The sequence below is a fragment of the Chionomys nivalis genome, chromosome 3 (assembly GCF_950005125.1).
Source record: "Chionomys nivalis chromosome 3, mChiNiv1.1, whole genome shotgun sequence".
In the NCBI taxonomy this organism is placed as follows: Eukaryota; Metazoa; Chordata; class Mammalia; order Rodentia; family Cricetidae; genus Chionomys; species Chionomys nivalis.
Window position 1 is genome coordinate 59,749,906 of NC_080088.1, and position 19,632 is coordinate 59,769,537.

The following is a 19,632-nucleotide window of genomic DNA, read 5'->3' on the forward strand; positions in this document are numbered from 1 at the left end:
AAATGGCTGGAAGCTCTGGCACAACCCCACCCTGGTGTCCTTAGGGAGTCAAAAAATGTACATAATCATGCAGTAGGCACTGTGCTTTGAGGTCCAATGGCCAACAAGAAACAGCCAGTGAGTTCAAGAATTAGACAGAGCTGTGGAAGGAAGGCAGGTCTCCATTGGAGCACGGGACACAAGGTCTAGGTGCAAAAGCTCTGGACAGAGTACTCTGTGGTGCCACCCCAGCGGTGATAAAAAGACTAGAACTGCATGTGTAACCCCATCAGTCATGACAATATCCTTGGTGCACACCACCCCGTCCACAGCAGGAAATCGGTTGATAGGCTTTCTGCAACCGTCCACACGGTCACAGCTGCTGCTTATGTATGCACACCTTTCCACACCACAACACTTAGGACTCCCGGGGCCCCATGGAAGCCAGGCATGGCATTTAAATTCCCCATGCTTGAACACAGTGGCTGCTTCTCAGCTGGATGGAAACTGGGAAGAAGGACTCGGGGAAATGATACTTCTATCGGTTAAAGCACAAGTGGAATTCCACTGATCTTAGTATTTTCCCACACTGCTCTTTCCACACTGACCCTGTGGTAGACAGGCACCCTTCCAATGCCACAGTTCACCACAGGGACCGTAAACAGCCAGAGGTACTTCAGTTGGTCCAACGAGCAGGGCACTAGCTATACCCTGCAAAGACTGCCAGGCAGTGGGGCTGTTCTGGACACTGGTGCCCGCCCTCCTCACATCTTGCAGTAGATGCCTGTGTTGAGGAGATCCTCCCCAGCACATGAGTGAACAAGCACACCACTGGGGCCCAGCGACAACAGTCATGGGAAGAGGCCCTCACAGGCCACTGAGGTAGAAAACTGACGGGTCCTAGGTGCTATATTGAGAGGGCACAGCTGGATGAAAGGACAGGGGTTTCTAATGTCAGCTCAGGGCACGGCGTGGGGTGCTGGTGTCTAAAGGCTGCACGAATGGAACATGAAGGCAAATGTTTGTGACTTTCTGGAAACAACCTCTCAAGCTTTGGGCGTGCAGAACCCCACCACACATGCACACTCAAGGACATAGTTTAACCAGTTACCTAACCCACACATGCACACTCAAGGACATAGTCTAACCAATTACCTAACCCACACATGCACACTCAAGGACATAGTTTAACCAGTTACCTAACTCACACATGCACACTCAAGGACATAGTCTAACCAATTACCTAACCCACACATGCACACTCAAGGACATAGTCTAACCAATTACCTAACCCACACATGCACACTCAAGGACATAGTCTAACCAATTACCTAACCCACACATGCACACTCAAGGACATAGTCTAACCAATTACCTAGACCTGATTGGACAGAAGCAGCTCCATAGACTGCACCACTTCCCTTCAAGTGCAAAATTTTCTTCTGAATGGCCAGAGCCAGGACGGAAGGAATTCTTCTCAAATTCAGGGCCATATTAAACTCAGAATGAGGCAGTCTGTCATGGCTAGTGAATTTGGAAAGGGACCAAAAGAGTTTCTAGGTGGTCCCTGTGCAGTGCATCGTTTAAAGGACATCTCACATACATCACTAGTGCAGTCCATCAGTTAAGGACATCATCTACATAGACATCATTAGACTGGTCAGGAAGATATTTTTGTAAAATTTCCTATACGGATAATCACAGCTAAAGATCTTATCTTAAAAAGTCTTGAAGCCTTAGGGTTCACTTGTCTCTTGGTTGCTAGTCCTTCGCTGCCATTCTCCTGCCTCCAACCAATCCTCATGGTTTTAAAATAGCTGCCTGAGCAGCGGCATCACATCTGTACTCAAGGCAGGAAGAACGTAAGGTAGAAAACGAAGCATCAACGATGTCTTTTTTTTAACTTTTAATCATGAAAAAGACATCTTTCCTTGAAGCCCACTAGATGACTTCAGCCCAGATGTGTCATTGGGCCATGCTGAACTGCAATGGAAGTCTCTGGAGTTATGGCAGGCATTGAAATGGCCAGTTAAGGGAACAGGCTATGTGTTCTCTGACCAATGCATCTGTCACGGAGTGGGAAAGTGCTAGGAGATGCAACAGACCTAACGCCAAGCATGGAGTACCTCAGGGAGGCCTGAACCCAAGGGGGCAACTATGGCACCGCTCTACAGAGACCCATGTCTTGCTGATAAGAAGAGGCACGTTATCGGAGGAGGGGTTCATTTAGTTCTTTTTGAAAGTAGACATAACAGGAAAACAGAGTGAGTGGGCTGTTGCTTTTAGATTTCAGGGATAAAAATAATAAGGCCAAGTTTCACCCCAACTGCTACGTACAGCCTTGGAGGTGGAGGGAAAGAGTCTTCGTGACCTGCCGACATCTGTGGCATCCACTGAACCAATCCCTGGCCTCACCACAAGAAGCTGGACCCTCCACTTGGGGCAGCAACTCTCAGGAAGGACAGGAAACCAGCAGGGGTCCTTGGGCACCAGGAAGGATGAGCCCAACAGGAACTGCCAGGCAGAACTGAAGGATGAGGCATAACCTCAGAAAGATACCTTGGAAAGAACTCCTTTGAGAGCCCAGTCCCCAGAGCTGTTGTCCTACAGTGGCTGTGATGCGGTCACAGGCACAGAAGCCACTGAGCATGCGTGTGCTCCACGAGAGGAGGGCATTGCAGGCAGGGTGCAGAGGTCCAGAAGCAGTCTTGGAGGGCAGCAGGCACCTCTGGCCGAGTATCGGGAGCCTGCATGCAGAGCTCAGTTTCTTCTAACAGCAACTCCTGCTCCAAGCAAACCACCTAATTTTTTGACTTCCGTGAGGGCACAAGGACATGATGTCCCTGGCTCAGCTTCAGCCTGATATCCACACAACAAGCTTCCTCATCCTGGGGTCATTAGAGGTGGCTCTCCCCTGATGTGAATGTCTTCATGTGTTTGTGGCCAAGAAGCATATGTGTCAATAGAGAACTTTCTGCCTAGCTCCGTTTGCAAGTAAGCCAGAGCCTAGCTGCATAACCCTCTCTAACATCCCTCCATACATGCCATTCCCCAGCACGCTGCCAACGTCCTGTGGCAAGCAGCAAGGCAGGCCCTCGGGATGATTCAAAAGGAACACACAGACCACAAGGAATATGCAGAGTCAACTCCTGGGTCAACATAAGTCAAATAAAATACCCCTAAGACAACGCTGTCTTAAGAGTTCTTCAGTTAACACTGCTGCAGTTTGGATTTGGTTTGGCCCCAAGAGGCCCACGTAATGAAAGCTTGTCCTTGGAGTGGCACTATCTGGAGGTGGTAAAGCCTTTAGTGTGTGGAGCCTCAGTGAAAGGAAATTAGGTCACTGGGATGTGCCTTCGCAGGGGCTGGGACCCGGGCTCCTATGTCTTTGTTTCTGGGGTCACACAGAGAGTAGCTTTTTTTTTTCTTTTAGCAAGGAAGACATGATAAATGTTTTAATAAACATTCTATTCCAAAGTGTCTACATCTTGCATTGGAAATAAGCTTGGCTAAATCGTAAGAGGAAGGTAACTACGATTATCAAATCTTCAACCCCACCAAAGGCCTAAGAAGGGAGATAATATTACTTGAGTAGGTAGGAAGTGCAATCAAGCAGCCTCCAAAGTGAGCACTATATGACAGAGACAATTGGTTACCTGAACAATCACCCAAAATCTCATTTGCAACGTTGAAGCAACCAACTTTGGCTAAGGCCTAGCGTAGCTTTTTCTACTGCATACCCTACTATGATGCACCGCCCCTCCACAGGCCCAAACACAATGCACCAAGCAACCACCAGAAATGGTGGTTCCAAAGAAACAACCTTTAAAAGGCTGGTTTAACTCAGCAATGTTGTTACAGTAAGAGAACGCCAAGTAATGATTAAATTTGTATTATGTGAGTTTCAACTCAGCCAGAGAAGCACTGTATTACAACACTTTCTGACAGCATAGAGCACTTCTAATGTCTTATTAGCTGCTCTGGGTTAGAAACAGTCAGCATTTGTGGTTCATTTTTGTTGGTTGGTTTTTTTGTTGTTGTTGTTGTTTTCCCTCAAATGAGGAAAACCTAGCTTCATGGAAGGTCCAAGAGAGTAGCTATGCTAGCTGTCAGATGAGTGTTTGTGTCCTGACGGTCCTAACTCAAAGCCGTGGCTCCTTCCTAACAACCCTTCCTAACAACTGCAGTGACAGAAGCCAGGGTGTCGCTGTGCTGTGGAGAAGCCAAGCCAAGGAAGGAGCCGTCTCTCAGAAGCAGTGTGGTTAGAGGGTGGGAAGATCTGCTGACGAAGGCACGTCGTAAATGGCTTTTAAATTTTATCATGTGCATAGTTCAGCATTTTATAAAAACATCCACAAAGTCGCCCCGTCACCATGGCTGTCTATTTTCAGGACATTTTCTCCATCCCAGGGAGAAACAACAACTGTCAGCCACGCCCATCTCTCTCTCCCCCACCTGCTGGGACTGTTTGTCTCTCTGTCCTCCCAGAGGTGCCATCCTGGACATGTAATATAAATGGAATCGTGTGGTCTGGTCCTTTCCTGCCTGGCTTCTTTCACTTGCTGGAGTGTTCTCAAGGGTCATCAATGCCATAACAGAAACCAGCCCTCCCTCCCTTTCTGCGATCATGCGAACCATTTCTGAATACTCAAGGTTTCTCCCTGGCGTGGAGATGAGAGGAGGCAGACTAAATTCAGGGCAACAGAAGAGAGCCTCATCCTGGCGGAGCCCACAAACATCCCCAACATCGCCCCTGTGCTCTGCTTTAGATAAGATATATAACATGGAGATGTTAGGGCAGACCCATTAGCACGAGTCCTCACTAGACAGATCATTGCCTCACGTACAATTAGGGACAGCTCTGACCTGTCTCCAACACAGAAGCCTCAGCACACTCGTGGCCAAACCTGCTACCACACAGAGGTAAGGCCACTGCCTCCAAGAACATCTCCGTTCTTCAGCTGGCTCCCAGGAGCTCACTATTACAGTCACGGGGTACTTAGGAATCCCTCACACTTTGCTGAGTGCTCACGCCAAGGCCTTTACACTTCTGGGGCTAGGACCCCCATGCTTGATCTCCAAGTGAACCCTACCCATAACCTCCCTCATGTCCATGTCACCTCCGTGTGAATCTGACGTAATGCCTACTTACAGCTTACTAGAAGGCTTTCCCACCGGGTATAGCCTCGGCTATTCTTACAGATTTTCTTCCAGGCTCTCCTCTTTACCTATTTAACAGGAAGTAGGCAAGGGATTGCCATTCATACTTTCAGAAGAAGAAATGGGGGCCCCACAAGGGCAAGAGATCAAGATTCATTGGTAAAAGGTGACAAAATGAAATTGGGATCCTGACATTCCACTCCTCTGGGTGGAACAGGAGGGCAGGTGATAAAACATTCCTTCCAGAGAAGAAGTGGGAGAGAAATCAGTCCATTGGTAGGAGCCCAGATTTTGGAGCACATTTTTAAACTCAAAATTCATTTCTCTTGACACCAGGCCATGTATCCAGAACATAATGAGCAGCAAAATATCGCAAGACGGTCAATTTGGCTGACCCCCTCCTCCATGGCTGAGTACATCACCAGAGACTGAAGCTCACCATAAACCAAGAAACAGAGCAAGATGGTACACATTCAATTTATATGACGGTCCAAAGGAAGGCTAGACCTTTAGTCATGTCCGGCTTGTTGAGGACACATTTGATGAACACTCCCCATCTCCCATGCCATCTCCCAATCAAGCATGCTTCTTACCCTCCCTTCGAACTTGGCCGTGGCTCCTTCTTTGATGCAGAGGTTCCGAGGAGGCAGGATGAAAGCAGGGGCCTCTGTGAGGGGTGTGGTGCTGACCCTTGAGGGATCCACACCATGGGAGGTTTTGGACATGTGTGATGAGGCAACCAGTTTCACGTCCGCCATGGTCTACAAAAGGAAGAGGAGCGAGTCAGGTCTTAGAACATGCAGTATGTCGTCTCCCTTGTAGATACCACTTGCCCAGCCCTGTGGTTTGAACTAGAAGGTGCAGGGGCCCAGTAAGGTCAGCATCCACCTGGAGTACCTTCTGTGGCTTCTCCACATAACGTACCAGGCAAGATAGAGCCAGTCCTAGACCCCAGCTCCCAGGTCATGCCTACCAAGAGCTCCCACCTGTCTTCTGAGAGAGCAGGACTTGGACAAAATCAGGAAAACTGGATACTCATAGATTTCACAACAGGCCCTGGAGGCTCTGTGTTCAACAACATCTACCTGAAGCACCAAAGTGGGAAGTCCCAGCTACTTCTGCCTACAAAGATCGTGGCCTAGAAAGAAAACAAAACAAACAAAACAAAGCAATAAAACAGCATTGAGACTCCAAGAAAGGAGGGAGGTTGGGGTTAACGTGACAAGGGCCCTAGGTGAGAAGGTGAGAGTTGGTGCCTGAATAAAGGGGCGGGTCAAGCCGGGCCTACTTTGTAGAAGGACTCAAAGATCAAAGCATCAAGGAAAGGAAGGAGGCACTGGAAGTTCATCCAGGCTGACTCCTTCATCTGTAACTAAGGTCCAAAGAGGCTAATGCATTTATCCAATGAGGTAGAACAAAATTATGCCATCACTGCCAAGAATACCTTGAACCCGGGATCCTGTCCAAGGCAGGTATGGAACTAGATGGGATGTGTCTGCAGGCTGTCGAGATTATCTAGGACTAAAGGACTGATATGGAGAGGAACAATCGCTATCCACTGAAGCAATCAATGGTTAATCATTTGAGTTGCTTCTTCTTTAAGTATGTTTCAAGGTAAATATTAGAAAATACCAATGTGCAAATATAATAAATTATCACTTATTGGTGAGCTGGCAAGATGGCTCAGGGGACAAAACACACTTGTCTCCAAGCACAATGGCCTGAGTTTGATCCCCTGGTCCCACATGGTAGAAGGAAAGAAATTGCTTCTTTGCCTACTCCTCTGACATGCACACTATGGGACACGAACATATACACACACATAATTAATAACATTCTAAATTGCCACTTACTGAACACTCCTCTGTTTCAAACACTATGTAGAGGACCTTTATCTATGATCACACATTTAAGATTTTCATCATTTTAATTTTGGTTGACATAGTAACTGCATACATTTATGGGATACAACGTGGTGTCTTGGTACATGGCTTCATGTGCTCTAAGTTGGGGCAGTCGGCATATCCGTCCCCTTGGACAGTTATCACTTCTTTGTGGTGACAATACTTGGAAGCTTTTTCCAGCTGTTCTGAAAGGTTCTTCATAGTTAACTACGCACTTCTCCCCACGGCGCAACGGAACTCCAGATACTGCTCCTCCCACTCCTCCCTTCTAACCTAACACCATGAGTGGGCTCATCTTTATACAAATGAAGAATCTGAGTGACAGGAGTGAGGGTGGGGTCATGCTACATAGGCCGAAGGAGAAAACTGAAAATATCCACGGGTCTAGTACACAAGATGGTGCCTCCTTTGTGACTACAGAAAGTAATCATTGTACACAGCGAAAGCAAACCATTAGAAATATTTTCTAATTTTTCCTCCTAAATTTTCTTAAAATTAAATGGATAAGAAGCTTTTAAGAAATCTGATTTAATCAGGTGGTGGTGGCACATGCCTTTAATCCCAATGCTCAAGAGGCAGAGGCAGGTGAACCTCTGAATTCGAGACTAGCCTGATCTACAGAGTTCCAAGACAGAGCAACACAGAGAAACTGCTTCAAAGAAAGGAAAAAGAAGAAATAAATAAATAAATCTGATTTAAAGGCAGAGACATGGGCCAGTGGGTGAAAAGCATTTGCTACACAAACACAAGGAGCTGAATTAGGATCCACTAAATGTAAACCCACTGTTGTTAGGGGTGGAGACAGGGGGATTTCTGGAGTTGACCACCCGTCTTGCTCCAGGTTGGGTGAGAGTTACCACCTCAAAGGATAAGGAAAGTGACAGAGAAGGACATGTGTTGTTCTCTCATGACTTCTGCACATGCACACGCAGGTGCAGGCACGAGTGCACACACAGGTGTATGCGCAGGTACACACACAGGTGCAAGCACAGGTGCATGCACGCACAGGTAAACACACATACCCATGTGTACACGGCCTATTTTTAGCCTTCTCTTACTCATTCTTTCTGTTACACAGAGAGAAAGAAATCTGAACAAAACAACTTAAAAGACAGGTGTCTGATGAGCCCCCATCACTGGCCACTTGCCAGTTTCTACACAGCAGACATTTAGCCAGCATATCTGCGCGTGGTTTCTCTCCCTGACAAACCTGGCTTCCTTTCACTGATAAGGCATTAGCTGTGCAAACAAAATTCCTTTCCAAATGAAACAACACTCTGGCAGGCTGCAGGAGGTCACAAGAAAAGCGAGTACCTGAGTCATAGTTCCTGTGTGTTGGGAACAGACTAAGCACTCTGTAAACCAATGGTTCATTGGCTCCTTACAGGACTAGGCAACAACTAATCTCACCATCCATTTTAAGGGCTAGAAATCTGTCCAAGGATTAGAAAATCATCCAAAGTCAACAAAGGAGGGAACAGAACTGGCACTTAAGCCCAGTGTGTGCCCTGTGCACTGTGCCTCCCGCAGCAGTCAGAGTTGAAGTAACGGTAAAGCCTGAAAGCGGTTCAACACACATCACTTAAAAATGTCCCTGTAACGCTGGACGTGGTGGCTCACTCCTCTAATCCTAGCACTTGAAAGGCAGAGGCAGGTGGATCTCTGTGAGCTCCAGGCCAGCTCGGTCTACAAAGTGAGTTCCAGAAAGCCAGGGCTGTTAGACAGAGAAACCCTGTCTTGAAAAACAAACAAACAAACAAACAATTTTCCCTATAAGGTTAAGATTTTTTTGTATGTTAAAGAATGACATTTACATTAAAAGATGAATGGTAATATAGAAGAAAATGTTCACAATGAAAACATAGGACCAAAATATTTTCACAGAAGAAGAAACCATTCCAAGACATGGATGAGTGGAGAATATTGTTGCAGAGTAAACCGGGGAGCGTTGTCTGGCCCCAGGAACATCCAGTAGTGCAAGTCAATTATGGCCTGTGTTTTTGTAAACTAGGAAGGAAACATGTACTGCTTGTGATACCAGGACACTGTATACTCCTGCTGGCAAGAAATGTGGCCAAAGGATTCTGAAGGACAGGTGTCCATGAGTTTTTCTAGTAATCCTACATGTAAAAACTCATTATCAGGAAAGAATCCGAGACAGCCAAATGTGTATGTAAAAATAACGGTGGCATTACTTAAAGCAAAGGTTGGACATATAAAAAATCCAGCAACAACAATCAACACTATACAGGGGGCATATCAGACTAGAAGATGAATGTAATAATATATAAATGCTCAATTTTTTAAATTATTGAAAAATTTCAAGCATCAGAAAACAATGACAAAAAAAAAATCAGTGCCCCAAACACCCGCAGTGAGCATCAACAGTTAACATTCCCCACACTGACAGCGTTCTGTACGTGTGTGCAGAACCACAAAAAGCATTGGATAGGATTTTCTGGTTGACACAGTGATAACTAAACACATGCATACCTACAACATGTTCATGACCAAACACAGTGACAACAGCTGTCCATTCTTTATAAATACACAGTAAGTTACTGCAGCCGGAAGTACCTCATTGTGTTACAGTCCAGGAACTAACTGTATGTGTGTGCCTGTTGTGGTTTAGACTTGGATTATCTACCAAGGGCTCATGTGTGAAAGGCTTGCTCACTAGTCTGTAGTCCTGGGAGGCAGTAGAACCCTCAGTGCTTAGTGGATAGGTGTGAGGCCATTATGGGTGCACTCTTCAAGGGGCCACTGAGACCCCAGCTCCTCCTCTGTCACTCTTTGCTTCCTGGTAGCCCTACAACCTTCTCCACCATGCCATGATACTCTGCTTTTGTACAAGCTCAAAGCAATAGAACTAATTGGTTATGGATCAACTATGAAACTGTTAGCTGCAATAAACCTTCCTTCCTTCAGGTTCATTTTTCTCAAGCATTTCATCGCAGTGTCAAAAAGCTGGAAACAGGGCCAGGTGGTGGTGGCGCACGCCTTTAATCCCAGCACTCGGGAGGCAGAGGCAAGCGGATCTCTGTGAGTTTGAGACCAGCCTGGTCTACAAGAGCTAGTTCCAGGACAGGCTCCAAAACCACAGAGAAACCCTGTCTCGAAAAACCAAAAAAAAAAAAAAAAAAAAAAAAAACAAAAAACCAACAACAAACCTCCTTTATTCTGTACCTAACTTATTTAACTTAACACAATGTCCTCCAGTTATCTATATGTTGTCACTAACAATAGGATTTTCTTTTTTAAGGGCGAATAATATTCTACTATGTGTGGATATATATATATATATATATATATGCTATATTGTCTTTATCCATTCATCCATTGTTGGCTACTTGAATTGATTTCATGCCTTGGCTATTGTACATAATTATTACAATAGTAAAATATTACAAGCTCTGGTATATTCTACCTGGTAAAATTTTTAAATTTTTTAAAAAATTATATTTATATGTGTGTATGCAACTGTATGTTACATGCGTGCAAGTATCAGACGAGGACAGAGGATCTCCTAGAACTGAACTTAGAGGCAACTGTGAACCAACTGACATGGGTGCTGGGAACCGAACTTGGGTCTCTTTAAGTTTGGCAAAGTGGGGGCTGGAGAGATGGCTCAGTGGTGAAGAGCATTGCCTGTTCTTCCAAAGGTCCTGAGTTCAATTCCCGGCAACCACATGGTGGCTCACAATCATCTGTAATGAGGTCTGGTGCCCTCTTCTGGCCTGCAGACATACACACAGACAGAATATTGTATACATAACAAATAAATAAATATTAAAAAGTTTGGCAAAGTGATCTTAATTGTTGAGCCATCTCTCCAAGGCCCTAATATGATGGCATTTTAATGGCAAGAATAAAGAGATGCTTATTCACTGAAATGATACAAACTGAGCATCTACTAGCAGGAAACTAGCCACTATCTATAAAACAATGAAGGGCTCCGTGTGGGAGGAGTGCTGGATGTGTGTGATGCCTGGGAGGGCAGGAGTAGGGAGGAGGCCACGGTTCTTACACCCTGCAGGTAACCCTAGGACCACGGCCTGGAAAGAGCACTGCTTCATCCACTGCCACCGAGGTGAGCGGCAGACACTCTGTGCAGCCGACCCAAGAACTAGGGTGGAGGTGATCCATGTAACAGGAAGCTCAGACTCGCTTAACTTCACCATTAGGGGACACAGCTGCTTTCCAGCCTTTTTACCTCTTTATCTCTTCCTGTCAAGTGGGAACACTATGAACTCTGCAGGATAGAGAGAGGATATGAGTGAGAAGGCCGTATATGTAAACCTGAAGTATGGTGCAGAAGACACCCACTGAGCAGACTCGGTCACAGCATCCCTCACCCAGAAGGAAGCCTGTGACTCACCTTTTGTCAAAGACAGCAAGGAGCCTAGTAGGCCTAAACCAGCCTCAGACAACTCTGCAGGGAGGAGGCCTGAGCCCATGGGCAGCTTCCAGCGGCAGCAGCTTGTGAGTGAGGTGGATGTTGACTGCACCTTGTGGTAATTCTCACCTGATCCTACCATTCCTACAAACAGTTTTTGGGGTCCCCTTCCATAAAGGAGGACAAGGAAGCCCAATAAACGAGTTACACTCGCCCAAGGTTCCCAAGCTTAGCAGTAGAAACCAAAGTAGGCACAGAGGGCCGTCATACTCCACTGGATTTCTGGAGGTTCAGAAAAAACTTGTCCGGCTGTCCTCAGTGACTGGAGGTACAGCAGGCAGGGGCCTGAGAGTTGCCATGGGAAGAAGAGCAGGAGAGGCGACTCCCCATTGTGGCTTGGAGTATCTCTCCACAGTCTACTTATTCAAGGTTTGAACAAATAGGTTCAAAGATGCTGAATCTAATCAGTAGATGCTGGATCTGATCACTGGGCAGTGGCTGGTTGTCAGTGGATTCATGCATTTATGAGTTCACACCAATGGACTATTACAGGGTGGGGCCTGGGTGGAGGAAGTAGATCACGGGAAAGGGGTCTGCCTTTGACGGGCATCTTCCTCTCCCTGCCCTCTGCTTCCTGGCCACTGTGAGACAGCTGCTAGGTTCAGCACCTCCTTCCCTAAGATGTTCAGCTTTGCCATGGTCTCAGAACCAGGAAGCTGGCCAACCATAAAACCGTTAGCCAAAATCAATCCCTCCTGCTTCTGAATCCGTGTCTCTGAGGTATTTGTCAGCATGACAAGAAGCTGACGAGCCTTCCCTTTTCTGCTCCAGAAGGCCAAAGACTCCGCAGAGGGGCTCGCCAAATCTTTGTGACTCCAAACCTCCTGGAGTCCATCGAGATCTCTGGAGGGCCCTAGATAATCTCACCAATAGAAACACACCTGGCTTAGGGAGGCAACGGAGAGGACAAAGGCGCTCGTTCTACAAGTGCAAGATGATTGAATCTCTAGATGCATAAACATCAAGCATGAGGCAGATATGGGAGAGTCCCAGGAAGCTCGGGGCCACCTAGCCTGGCATACACAGCAGAGCAACAATCGTGACCCTGACTCAAGCAAGATGCAAAATGAGGGCCCCCATCCGGGGTTGTCCTCTTGTCTCTACACTCACACTAGGGCACCCGGGAACCTGCATTTACATATATGTATGTTCACACGTATATTAGAATTTCTAATTTTGAATTTTATTTAAAAAGTGACACGCTTGGCCTAAAGAATAAAAGACAAGAAGGGGTCTGGCTTCTAGTTGAGAAGACACAGACAAGTCAAAACTGCCAGGAACCACCTAGTCCCCTGAGAGGTTGCTCCAGGGAGGAGGATGACTCCCCTGTCACAGATCCAAGTCCCAAGCTGTGTAGCCATGCCAAACAGCTGCACCCACCCTCAGCCCAGGGCTCCGTAGCTGCAGTCAAATTCCAGCCATGCTGTCAACTGATGGCTACTGCATATTTGAGGGAAATTAATAATAAATTGAGCCAAATTCTCTTGTTCCTCTCTCCCTCCATCGAGCCTGGTGACCACATTCCAGCAGAGCATACCAGAGAGACTGGATGGCCTGTGCTGCGATCTCAATCGGCAGGGCAATATTCAGCTGTTGCAATCAAACGCCTCCAGCCAGGGGATCCATTCAGTACTCAGTCAAATTCAGACCAATAGATAAAGGAGAAACAGAAAAGCACAAGGAAGGGGTCAAAAGAGCAGTGGCCCACTGACGTCTGGGGCAGAGCCAAGCTCGGTGTAAGGTTTCTACACGTAACACAATTAATTAATCACCCAAAGCAGCTCTGAGTAGAATGGACTTTAATTTGATCAAAAGCACTGTAAATTGTCTCTTGAACCTGGAAAGGAACTTGTCACTACAGCCAAGACAGAGCAGTGCTCGAAGACACAAAGACAGACAAGTCAAGTTAGTTAGCAGAGGGAATTTGGAAAGGCCAGCTGCCCCTCCCCTATTCCGAGCACACACACACACACACACACACACACACACACACATACACATATGTGATCACCTTGGAACCTTGAAGTCACAGGATACATTGGAAATACCTAACCTTCCCTGAGGGGAGGTGCTTCCTAGCAGGTATGGCATGCAGCCTGTAGAACCCCCAACAGCTCATATCAGAGATGGCAAAACCACTGGTGTACAAACACCACAGGCACTGATGGCTCCCTCTGCCCTCCTTAATCCTCTCTGAAATGCTCTCAAATCCTGACAAATACCCTAATCTCTCCTAATCCAGCCCTGAGCTGCTCCTCCACTGTGCCAAGTTGCCTCACTATGACCCACCCAAGCAAAGTGGGACAGGGCCACACACGGCTACCCCCAGACACACCTGACAGCAGCCTCCTCCCCAGGGAGCATTCACAGAAGGCAGATCAGAGGCCAGCTTCAGTGCTGATGAGATTCTGGTCCAACGTCCAGCAATAACGGAGAGAAGCGGGAGAGCCGAGTGAGCCAGGCGGAGAAAGTAAGGAGCTTTGTTCTAACCCTCCTCACAGATGTTGCAATTTGCCTGCTGCAGGGCAGCCAACTTTGCTGGGAGATCTGTTGTTCTAATCCGCCCAGCTGGGGTGACCTTTGAAACCTCTGGCTGCCACCGCAGAGACACTCAGTGAAGTCCTGGGGAGTCAGGGGAGGAAGCTCATGGGTTTTCACTTGTTGGAAGATGCAGACTCCAATCTGAGGGTAAGGCAACTGAAAAGACCTCGTCAAGCAGAGAATTTGAGCCCCAGATGGGCTGGGCACTTCCCCAACTCCACATCTGGCCAGACTGCCACTCTAGCCCCTCGGTGCATCTGGTCTGGGATTACCACGGGCTCATGAGACATGTGCCTCCTGAGACCCAGCCCTGTCTTCCTTAAGTCAATGGAGCCCCACTTAGGATGCCTAGCCCAGAAGGGACGCTCAGAAGGCTGAGAACTCCTATGCTGGAACTGGAGGCAGGAACACAGCAGCGTGTGGAGCTGAGGGCTCAGCAGAGTTCGCAGGTGCTCAGCACCGCACAGCGCTGCTGCTTCATCCCAGTGGACAAAACAGGAGCTGGGCTGGGAGCACATAAAGCTCCGTTCCTTCTGTGGACACCAAGGAACAGATGGAGCATCCTGAGCTTAAGCCCTGTTGGGTGAGGGTGGATTCATAGGGGACTGCTATGTCCAAACACCTAGGACTTTCGTGATCTTCCAGCTCAGCGGCTGAAGCCTCTGTGGTCTCAACGCTCCTCTGTGTCCTTTAAAGTTATTAAGGTCCCAAAGGCTTTTGTTTGTGCTATCGAGGTTTGGTGTATTTGGTATTAAATTAAACAGTAATTTACATAAAAATATCAACAAGAAGCCTACATGTTCATATGCTTTCTCTTGAGTGTGTATGTGTGTGTGTGTGTGTGTGTGTGTGTGTGTGTGTGAGGGCTTCACTGTGTTGCCCAAGTTGACCTCAAATTCCTGAGTTCAAGAAATCCTTCTGGGCTTAGAGAAGTAGCTCACCACTTAAGAGTATTCCCTGCTCTTCTGGAAGACCTGAGTTCAATTCACAGCACCTACATTGGCAGCTCACAAGAGCCTGGAACTCCAGTTCCAGAGGATCTGATGCCCTCTTCTGCCTCTTAAGGTACCAGAACACACATGGCATAGATTCACACAAAAGCAAACTAGAGCAAGAACGAGAGCAAGACTGGGGCGGAGGTTGGAGGGAGGAGAGAGAGAACTTCTCTCTCTTCCCTTCTTTCCTAGTAGCAGGGACTAAGTAGCAGCCACACACCTCTGTGGCCAGCAATATAAATATTTTTTTTAAAGGAAAACATATTTTCTGGAAAAAAATTTTAGGAAGAAGTTCAGTTCTGCTGTGTATATGGTGTATGCATGGTCCTGGGCATGAAAACCAGGGCCTCACACAAGTTAGACAAGTGCTATATCACTAAGTTACATCCCAATCTTGCAAACTTCTACTTCTTTTGAATGCTTATTTATATGTGTATGAGGGGGTGCGTGCAACGGGTGCGATGTGGAGTTAGTTCTCTCCATTTGCCATGACGTTGCTTCAGTGAATGGAGCCGAGGTTGTCAGACTTGCTTTACCCATCTTGTCAGCTTGCAAATGTCTTTAAACATCTGGTCTAATGATGAACAATTAGGTCTTTTCATCTGTTTCTGCATCTTGTCTACCGTGACATCGCAGGATCTATAGCTGCTAGGCAATGTCACCATATGGAGAGATACTAGAAGAAGAAAAACAAATATCGTCCTACGCAAAAATAACCTGGGCTCCTAGAGAGGCTTGGGGCCTTCCCTGGTTACACTAAGTCTCCAGATCATACTTTAGAACCGTATGCCAGCTAATCTTCCACGATCTCTCTGTCCCCATCTGTTCTCACTTCTGGCCCTCTTCAATCACCAAGAGTAAAGGGAAAAGAAAGCGGTTGTCTCTGGGCAGGGATGTGCAGCTTTAAGGAACAAGAGAAGGAAAATGTAATTCAACCTCTAACTCCCTTCTCTCTCTTCTTCAAGATTAAACAGTGTGACCAGAAAAAGAAGAAGCCGGAGACTGGCACTACGGAAACAGCTTCAATCACGTAGGTCCTTGACCAAGACTCTGGAAGACCTTGTACATGGAAACACCCCCAAAACCTTTTTTGCTACAGAGGGAGAGTTTTATAGAAATAGAAGCTGCTCACAGAAAACAGAGAAAGTCCATCCCAAGCCTTCTGAAACAGGACTCTCAAACCATGTGACCGGCAAATTGTTTTACACTGGACAAAACCAGGGACAAGGTCTTGGCTAAAAGCATGGAAGACATATTGAAAGCCTGAGGGTTCCCTCAAACACATGGAACGACTCATGGCTTGAATGTTAATTATAACCCTAAAATATTAGCACCATGGATCAGGATGTGGGAGGAAATTTACATGAAAAGCAGTCTTTAAATTCCTATACTTGGGTTAAAAACAAATGCCCAGGAACAAAATACCTGACCAGACACATTGCATAGACTTCTGGCCCCACAAAGAGATGTCTGGGTCCTGTGATAGACACATTTATCAAATCCTTGACATTGTCTTCGTCCCATACATCACGGTTGGCAGACATGTAGAGGAGTGACCATTTAATGAGCACCATCTGTGTCCCTGGTGGAAAGTAAGCCACACCAGGATAAAGGGCACGCATGCTTTCTTTATTCGGTGGTGTATTGCCAATGTCTAGTATCCTGACAAGCACAAAATACCTTCTAAACAAATACATATGTATTCCATAAATGAACAGAAATTTTTATGTTAAAAGTTTACAAGTCACTCTCGTGCTGACTAGTTTTATGTCAACTTGACACAAGCCAGAGTCACCGGGCAGGAGGAACTTAAAATGAGAAAGCACGCCCATCAAACATGCCTGTAGGCAAGTCTGCAGTACATTTTCTTTACGGGTGGCTAATGTTAGGGCCCAGCTCACTGTGGGCAGGACCACCCCTGCTGGTGTCCGTAAGCAGCTCAGACCCAGATCAGCGTGTTCCTGCATGAGAATGTGCAAGGTTATCCCACACCTGTTCTCACCACTGACTCCTCCCCCACTTCATCAGACAGCTCCCTCCCACTGCCTCCTTCTTCCTGGAACCCAAGTAAAGACCCCAGCTGCCCACAGCCAAACCATATCAGCCATACCAGCGGGTCACATTTGACAGGACAAACCATGCATGCACATCTCTGGTAGAGAGTTCCTTGCGGGCTGTCTTAAAAGGAGATGCAATACACACTCTTTCTCACACACATACTCACACAGTCACACACACACTGATCTAACAAATACACAAACCCACCTACCCACTCTCACAGTGAGAATGGCAAGGCCTGGTCTCCTGGAGTCGCTCTCCGGCTGGGATCCCCACTAACTTGGGGTTTAATAAGAAAAGGTTCAGAAAAGCTTTCTGCAGTTGAAGTCATAGCTAATGAAACTAAAGCCTGAACCAGAAACCCTAATTGTAATTACATTTTTCCAATACACATTCTAGCAACAATGCTCATGTTCATACATTTTGTCAACACACATCACCTTACAGAAAGAAATGTGGGGTGTTGAGTAGGTTGAGCTCCTACCATACCATCCGTCTTAAATCCCATGTGTCTCCTCTCTTCGGTCTATATCCCACATTCTCACTGAGCCCTGTGGGTTGAGCAATGCGCACCTTCAGGTAGGGATATCATACGAGCTTCAGAACTGGGGTGCCAGGAGACCACCAACACATGTGGTGAACTGAGGGATGGAGTGAATGTGTAAAGAAGGGGTGAAGTGCTGAGTGAAAGCATATTGTTGACATGGGCACAGCCATGTCAAGGACCCAGTGCCTCAGACCCACGCGAATGGTAAAACCTTTCCCATCCAGGTCAGGCTCAGAACTGGCAAAGCCTTCCCCTGGTTCTGTCTCGGTGTTGATGTGTGCCTACAACGACTGGGCGATGTGTGCAGAAACTAGCATCAGCCGCTTTCTTTTCCAGAATGTCGACAGCCCCAGGCTGCTGTCTACAGAGCCCTCCTACCCAGAATAGCTAACTTCTACCTGTGTTGTTCATAATAAATACTTCTGATTTGGTGCCACTCCGCCAGAGTGTGCACAGCCCACCTGATTCCAGCTGTTCTCTGTATGTGTGTCTGTGTGTCATCCTTTCTTCCTTCCCTCACTGCCCCAATCAGGTCAAATCTAAAACCTTGAACAAAAATGGTTCTTAGTGGCCAGCTAAGGGAGAACAGACACTTCCTCTGATGCAGGACTAAGCACCCAAGGCAAGTGAAAAAGTCTCCAAAGCCTTAATTTATGCATTTGTAGAATAGGCTACCATTCACCCCTGAGGGGCTATTGTTATTGACCCAAAGGACTATTGTTATTGACAGGATCTGCCACAGGTGTTATAAAGAGAAGCAAGGAGGATAAATGTGGCCTGGTTCTGGAGGAATTGCCCCACAGGGGGCAATCGAGAGCCAGAACCTGAGGGTGAGAGCAGAAGCCGGTCACCTCCTGGTCATCACAGCTCCAGCCTAGACAGCTGTCCCACTTCCTACCCGACCACATTCTGGGTTTCTAGGATGGACCAGCTCTCCACGGATACATGGGCAGGATGCAGGCCCAGTGTGAGGAGCCAACCCAGAGCAAGACAAGTTATAGCAGAAGCCAGAGGAATAGGCAGAGCCTGGCCACCAGACTGTGACTTGGGCCACCTTACAGGGTTCACAAGCCAGGATGCCAAATAACTCAGGCACTCCTGAAATTTGAGACACAAGCACAGGCCATGGAGACTGAGGACTGGGCCGGGGCAAGGACAGTCATGCTCACAGTTATCCCAGGTTCTCAGCCCATCACCAACTTCCAGGTGAGTGTGACCCCATGAGACCTCCCTAGAGAAGAAAGGGGGGTAGAGGAAGGGGAGAAAGAAAACTCATAGACATTGCTCTTTACTGAGAAGTTTCTGTGTGTCAGGCCTTAGACTAAGTACTTACTGTTGACTCCGTTCATTTCACGGCTCCCCCGACCAGGGCAGTGACCAGAGTAGCCTCAAGGAGGCCTTGGGGCATATCATTTGCTTGCAAAATAAATGGGATACATTCCTTTTCTTTAAAGTATCCCTTTCTTGATTCTTGTTTCAATAACTGACCACCAGAGGCAGAAGTACAGGCAATAAAAAACAAACAAAACTTCAGCAAATCCAGGATTTCGAGGAGCAAATCACTAGAGACTATGGACAGAGACACACCAGAGGTAGTAACTAGACAGAGATCCCCACCTCTCTGGACCCTAAAGCAGGAAGATTATCATGTCCCTAATTTGACTGATATTTACTAGTTATATATAACTGATTAGACAGCAAGCATTGCTCTCACTGTTTAAATTTGGGTGTACTCTTAGTCCACTTGAATACAGCAGGGCTGCAGAAAGTCAGGCAATGAGAGAATCTACATCATTGAGTCCACTGATGATTTTACAGACAAGAAAATGAGGGTCAAGAGTGGAAGGAGGTAGAGGCCAGAGTAAGGATGGGTGGCATTTAGAAGTCCTGGATAACAAGGCATTGTAATCCAAGTCGACAAATCTATGTAGAACTGATCTGGGGGTAGGTACATGTAAGAACAGAAACTCATCGGGTCAAGAATAGGTAAAA

General features: G+C 46.9%; 1 protein-coding gene across 2 annotated transcripts in view; it reads right to left on the bottom strand.

Moving 5' to 3' along the window:
• Mylk (myosin light chain kinase) overlaps positions 1 to 13,932 on the bottom strand; it is a 192,151-nt gene extending 178,219 nt beyond the window's left edge. For both annotated transcript variants that reach the window (XM_057764119.1, XM_057764118.1), the window contains exons 1-2: positions 13,835 to 13,932; positions 5,733 to 5,900 (exon numbers count right to left, since the gene is read on the bottom strand). In XM_057764119.1, the coding sequence (XP_057620102.1) occupies positions 5,733 to 5,897 (165 nt within the window). In that variant the 5' untranslated portion in view covers positions 5,898 to 5,900; positions 13,835 to 13,932. The remainder of the gene's footprint in view (positions 1 to 5,732; positions 5,901 to 13,834) is intronic.
• Between the last annotated feature and the right edge of the window lie 5,700 nt (positions 13,933 to 19,632).